We start from the raw sequence: 6,000 nt of genomic DNA on the forward strand, positions 1-6,000 counted from the left end.
ATCTCTCCTTTAAAAAATCTCATTAGACACTATAGACTGTCTGTAGACTGCTGTCAGTAGTATGTAGACTTTCTATAGACGAATCGTTTAGACTAGCCTTTAGTCAATACTGATCCTATCGAGTCTTTATGGCCATGCACATTTGGTAGACTTTTCTCAATAGACGGTCTTTAGACTACAAATAGACAACAGGAAATATCTATAGGAAGGCAATAGAGTCTATAAGAAGTTAATAGAAAGACTATAGACCATTTTTATAGGGGCTATGGCATGTCCTCGTCTATTTGGGCCACATTTGGAACGGAATGAAAGATAAGCACGAAGCACTGGCACTCGTCTTTTTGTACCCTCTCTCAGGGTTATCACTTTCTTCCTTGCTCCCCGCGCCGCAGCTGCAGAGTCCATCATGACCGACATACTGTCGATGACATATGCAAGAGTGGCAACCGGGCCCCGGGCTGCCCGACACGCATCTGGTCACGCAGACAATGAGTAGTCGTGGATTCTCATGCTGACACATTTTACTCTGCTGTTGTGCACAGGGCATGTTTCGTCTGTTGCAGCACCTTTTGTTGTGTGCCATCTCCGTGGGATCATGGCATCACGGGGTATGCACAGCTCAAGCACCAGATGCGTCAGGACGCAATAGCAAGACCAGCAATCAAGGCAAAATAAAAAGCGATAAAATGTCGCGTCATCAACACTCGCATGCATCCCGACTGACTCCGATGTACTAACGGTCCTGTAGCTTCAGATTAGGCACGACACATACTCCTGAGGTTACCAGAAGTTTGCACTCCGTGGTACTGCTTTTCCAGGCAAGCGACCGCCAGCGCGAGTGAGTCGGGTAGGCTGCGCACAGTTGGAATATTCATTAACGAACTGATTTGCTATGAATTAAGCATTTTTTTTAACATATGGAGCTCTGTATATCCTGCTGGGCATGGGCACCAGCGCAGGGCATATGCTGCCCGCAGCTAGGCTGAAACAACTATAGACCTGGCAATAGGTCGGCTCTGCGTATATGTCGACACGCTCCCCACATTTTGGATAGCTATTCTTATAAAAACACAGACTTTTACATGGTAATACGTGGCAACTAAATTCGTGGCTAGCAGAACAAAAGAATCATTTGTTAGCGCTGTGTGCTATCTGCCCATCCTGTTGAGCCGGCACGGAGAGGACATTTCATGTCTGCCACTATGGCTGGATGTGGCGCTGGCTGTCTGACCTACTCAAAAGTAGGAGGTTAAACAGCTGCTCTAGCACAGTTCGCAGAGCACTGCACATGGCATGCAGAGGTAGTGAATCCGGATCCAACCTTGTGGTGGTCTTTTTTCCTACTTCCTGTAGAATGGTCTCACTTCTCAAAAATTACTATTTATTACATTATTCACAATACCTTATTAATTCGCAATGCTTCACAATTATTCACAATGTTGTTAATTTCTAATTTTGATCAAGAGTATAAAAATACATTTCCCCCTGTGCTGCTTTCTTGAGTTTCACTGACTCTTGGCTTCTCTCTTATTTATTTCTTGCAGTCCTGTATGTTGTACCTTCATTCCTGATTCTGCATCATTGTGCATTCCTTTTGACTGTTTCATGTAGGTGGCCACAGCTGGGGTGCCTACCTGTGGTCCTCGTCCGGCCCCGGCACGATGCCCATCCCACAAGGTGTCCCGACAAAAGGGAGTGCGCCCTCCCCAGAGTCCATCCTGGCAACCAGCCAGCAGTTGTCACTCACCCTGGCTGGGCTGCGGGCCGTCTTCACCCCCATGTTGTTCCGTGGCCTCCTTAGCTTCATGACCTGGTGGCTGTGTGCCACTTCCTTCGCCACCAGTGTTGTCGGACTGGTGTATCAGTCCTATACCTCCACCTCCTAGGCACTGACAGAGAGAGGGACGCCCTGTAGAGTAGTATTCCCATTGTTGTGATACAACCATTAGTGGAATGCAGATATTCTGTGGAGGCCGGCCTTGTGGACGTTTACAGCAGTCCCTTGTTTGACGACCGACACACTGCGTGCGACTCGGGTCGGGCAGTTTTTTGGTGGGCAGCTGATGGTTTCTTGCCTTGGTCAGTGTGGTACACTGCCCAGTCTGGAAATGCACAGGGCTGAAGGCAGCAGATGAGCAACGCTGCTGTGGCTGTTGATAGAAAAAGAGATTTGCTAGTTGGGTTTTGCAGAGCAAAACATCACATTGCTTAGCTTTTACATTCATAATGGATGCGGGTAAACACAAATCACTTTCACATCCTGTATAGTCACATGCCCTCGAGTGGGACTCACAGAGAGAGAAACTACTGAACAGGGAGCCGAAATTGCAAGCTTTTGGCATTTGGGCCAGAGTGTGTTAAATTGCCACTCATCACACGCGTTTATGTTGTCCTGTGATTGATGGGCACTTTTCAATGCATGGCAGTTCACTGCAATAGCTGTGTAAGGGAGCTTCTCCGGATTTGGCAGCACAGTCGTATGGCATAGGCAGGCACAATCGGTAACCCCCGATTTGGTAGTTTTCTGGAATCTGTGATTTCATACACTGAAATTCACATGGGCATTGGTCTTGTGGGCATGGACACGGGAAGTGAGGAGAAAGTGTAAGTGTGGCAGTGCAGTGATGGGAATGCATTGCAGCTAGCATAGTATTGGCCACAACTGTGAACATTTTTTTTTTCTTTTAATTTCGTTGTATCTTGTGTTTTCACTCTTTTGGATTTCTTGTTCAGGTTGAGTGTCACCCTCATGTATTCTGACTGGGTGGAAAACAGTCCCCCCCCCCCCCCCTTTTCCTCCCATTAACTTTCATTTTGCTCTGTGTTCAGTTTTATATAGTTAGATATTCACCTAATTGTTCCATTAGGTCGCAGCATGCCATCATGTGTGTAGTAAGAAACGTGAAAGCAGCCATGGGCGGCATGTTCTTCCTCCTCCAGTGTTTTATATGGACCTCATAGTGGCATACTTGAAGTGCTGTAAGCATAAACTGCTTCCCAGACAAGTTCGTAGCGTTGGCTTTTTAAAAATATTTTTGGTGTGAAACACGTGACACCTTGTAAACAGATTGCAAACCTTCTAAATGTTCGAACTGGGTGAACATTTTACTCTCCATTGTACAGTGCTTACTTCCTTCTGAAGTGTTGTGCCACGTGTGCCGTGACATTCTTTCTTTCTTTCATGAAGCGTCTACTGTAGCTCATTCTTAAAGTGGAATTTTTAAAATGGCAGATGTATTCCACTGCTGTTGAAGTACAAACCTCTGTTTGTGCAGTGTATCATGTGCAACAAGCCGTATGAATTCATGAAAGAAGCAAACATATGACTGTGACCTTTAATGGGGTGTTCGAAAATGCACTATTCTTACATAAAACAGATTTATCGCAAACGAATATGTGAAATGTGGCAGTTTAAAATTTGTCTGTTCTGCTCAGATGCATCAAAAATTGAATGTTTAAGCACTAGTGCACTTGGAAACACCGATTACGCACACATCCAATGTGGCATCATTTTATAATCACTTGCAAGAACCGCGCACACTGTAAGGTTGTCAGAAGGGAACATAGCATTGAGCTAAAGTGTTGTGTGTTCTAGTCCATTTCATTCCATTCTCATGATATACAGTCGCCGGCCGATTTTTCGGACTCAAAGAGACCCGGAAAAGGGTCCGAGTTATCAAACAGTCCGAAAAATCCATGAAGTACAAAAAAATCACTTTATTGAGATGAAATCGGCTTTAAAAAGTCACTGATTTTACCTTGCAGCAAAATTCATCTTGCTGGCGACAATTTGCACCTGTATTTGCGCCAAAGTTGTGCTTTCACTGTACACGCTAGACAGCAAGGTCATGGTGTTCAGTTGAATACTTCCCACGCTTCTTTGACGGACCCAGCGGGGCCATGTTGTCCACAACCCGAGTGCGCACCACACTGCTTGTCAAACACACGCAAGAACAAGGCACTTTTCATTTAAAGCAGTGGAACCGCCGGACGCAATCACAAAACGGTGAACAGATAACTTCGTGAAGACAGAGCGCCACTCGGTTGACGCGGTCAGAGAAACCCAAGTGACGAATGTACCCAGGTTCGAACCCGACTGCGGCGGCCGCGTTTCTATGGAGGCAAAACGCAAAGGCACCCATGTGCTGTGCGATGTCAGTGCAGGCTAAAGATCCCCAGGAGGGCTCCACTACGGCACCTTTCTTCTTTCACTCCCTCTTTTATCCCTTCCCTTATGGTGCGGTTCAGGTGTCAGCCCCTGTGTGAGACAGATACTGTGTCATTTCCTTTCCCCCAAAGCCAATTTTCATTTTCAAACGGCGAATGGCGAACGCATAAGACAAGCTAGGCTCCCTAGACAAGCGATTACTGCCCGCGATCCCCGCGACAACAGAAGCAAGTTGACAGCGATGACAATCCAACTGCCACCTCGAAGTGGCAGAGTTCGCACAGACTTCTAATGGCAAAAATGAGGTACCAAAAGTATGTCAAGCCAATCCAACTGCAGAGCAAATCCACCTCTCCAGCCGATAAGATGGCCGGTTCTAGCCCGCAGGCGACTGAAATTAGTCCGAAAAATCAAACTTTCGGACTTTTAAAGTCCAAAATATCCGTCGCGAATATGTATGCGCTTCTATGGGGTGACTGATGGTGCCTCATCGAAGTCCGAAATATCTTACAAGTCCAAATTATTTGAGTCCGAATTATTTGTCGGCTATTGTAATGCCTCCTAGTGTGACAGGCGGTACCTAGTCGGCATTCAGGAGCCTTGTTTGTTGTTACTTTTATTACATTTGTACTTGATAAAAGAACACCGTAAAAAACTGCTTAACAGTGACCTAAGGTGGTGATTAAATGTACATCCATGGAGCAAGTGTTACTAGTTAAATACCAAAGGTGTTCCTGGAAAATATCATACCACTTTCTTGTATTTTTGTACAAGCAATATTTGAATGCTACTGATTTGAAACTGCTATCACTTTCCTTCCGGAGTTATAGCTTGGTCAAAGCCGCCTTAGGGTGTGAACCACCATTTTCGTGTAGCAGGAAAATGTAAACTATGCAATTAGGCCATCAGTGTAGCATTTGGGTGTTTGGTGTGTTGCTGACTGCATAGCCTTTTATCCATGATGATGCCAATCACGCGCAAACAATCATACACCAGAGCTGTCACTTGTTTCTTGCTGACTTTGTTACTGTGAAATGTGCCTTTAAAGAATCTAATGAGCATAGGCAGAGCGCTGCATAACGAGGTTGTAATGGCTGTCACTTGCAAATGTACCATCGTCCCCACATAAACGAATTTGCCACGTCCAGGTTCCTTCTGCTTTGAGAACACGTACACCAGTTTTGAAGCCCCACTGTATAAGCTCCTTGATAAGACTTGATAGATGTTTGATACGGGATGCTGTGAAACTGAATGTGAAGACCATTTTTAAGGAAGCAAGTGTAGGAATTTCAGTCATAGCTTTGAACCAAAAGGTGTGGTTTATATTGCGATGCTTAGGGGAATCCCCCAAGGTGGGTCCCTCAGACAAGGTGAACTTTTCTTCAACTGCAATGTTATGAAAGCTGTATAACTTTCTTTTGTAGCTGTATGGTTGCGCTTGTGTGGATGAGTAATTACTCCCTTATTAGTTATGGTTTTTGTTGTGGTGACTGCCAGCTATGAATGTGTCATATGTGCTCCTTAGATGACTGAGAGGATAAAAGTTATGATGAATTTAGTACTATACAATTTATCCTGTGTTAAGTACAGTCTAACCTTGCAACAATGGATGCTGCCACAACAAAGTGTTTCCAGTTCCTAATCAAAAATCAGTGTAGTTATTTCACCCCACAGCAAACAATTTTGGAGCGCAGTTTCGTATCAAAGAAGTATTTTCTAGTAAGCATCCAATTTTTTTTTTTTGCACACCTAAATGCGCCCACAGACTTCAATATCTCGTGCGGTTACACCAAAAATGGCCGCTGAAGTCACTTTACAGTTTCAGTGGTGCC

The 6,000-nt window shown here is 45.0% G+C and overlaps 1 protein-coding gene across 4 annotated transcripts in view; it reads left to right on the top strand.

Moving 5' to 3' along the window:
* Positions 1-5,737, top strand: part of emei (transmembrane protein 161-like emei) — a 56,718-nt gene extending 50,981 nt beyond the window's left edge. For all 4 annotated transcript variants that reach the window (XM_077628155.1, XM_077628156.1, XM_077628159.1 and 1 more), the window contains one exon: positions 1,612-5,737. In XM_077628155.1, the coding sequence (XP_077484281.1) occupies positions 1,612-1,886 (275 nt within the window). In that variant the 3' untranslated portion in view covers positions 1,887-5,737. The remainder of the gene's footprint in view (positions 1-1,611) is intronic.
* The last annotated feature ends 263 nt before the right edge of the window (positions 5,738-6,000 follow it).

This window comes from Amblyomma americanum, chromosome 6, assembly GCF_052857255.1.
Source record: "Amblyomma americanum isolate KBUSLIRL-KWMA chromosome 6, ASM5285725v1, whole genome shotgun sequence".
NCBI classification, from domain to species: domain Eukaryota; kingdom Metazoa; phylum Arthropoda; class Arachnida; order Ixodida; family Ixodidae; genus Amblyomma; species Amblyomma americanum.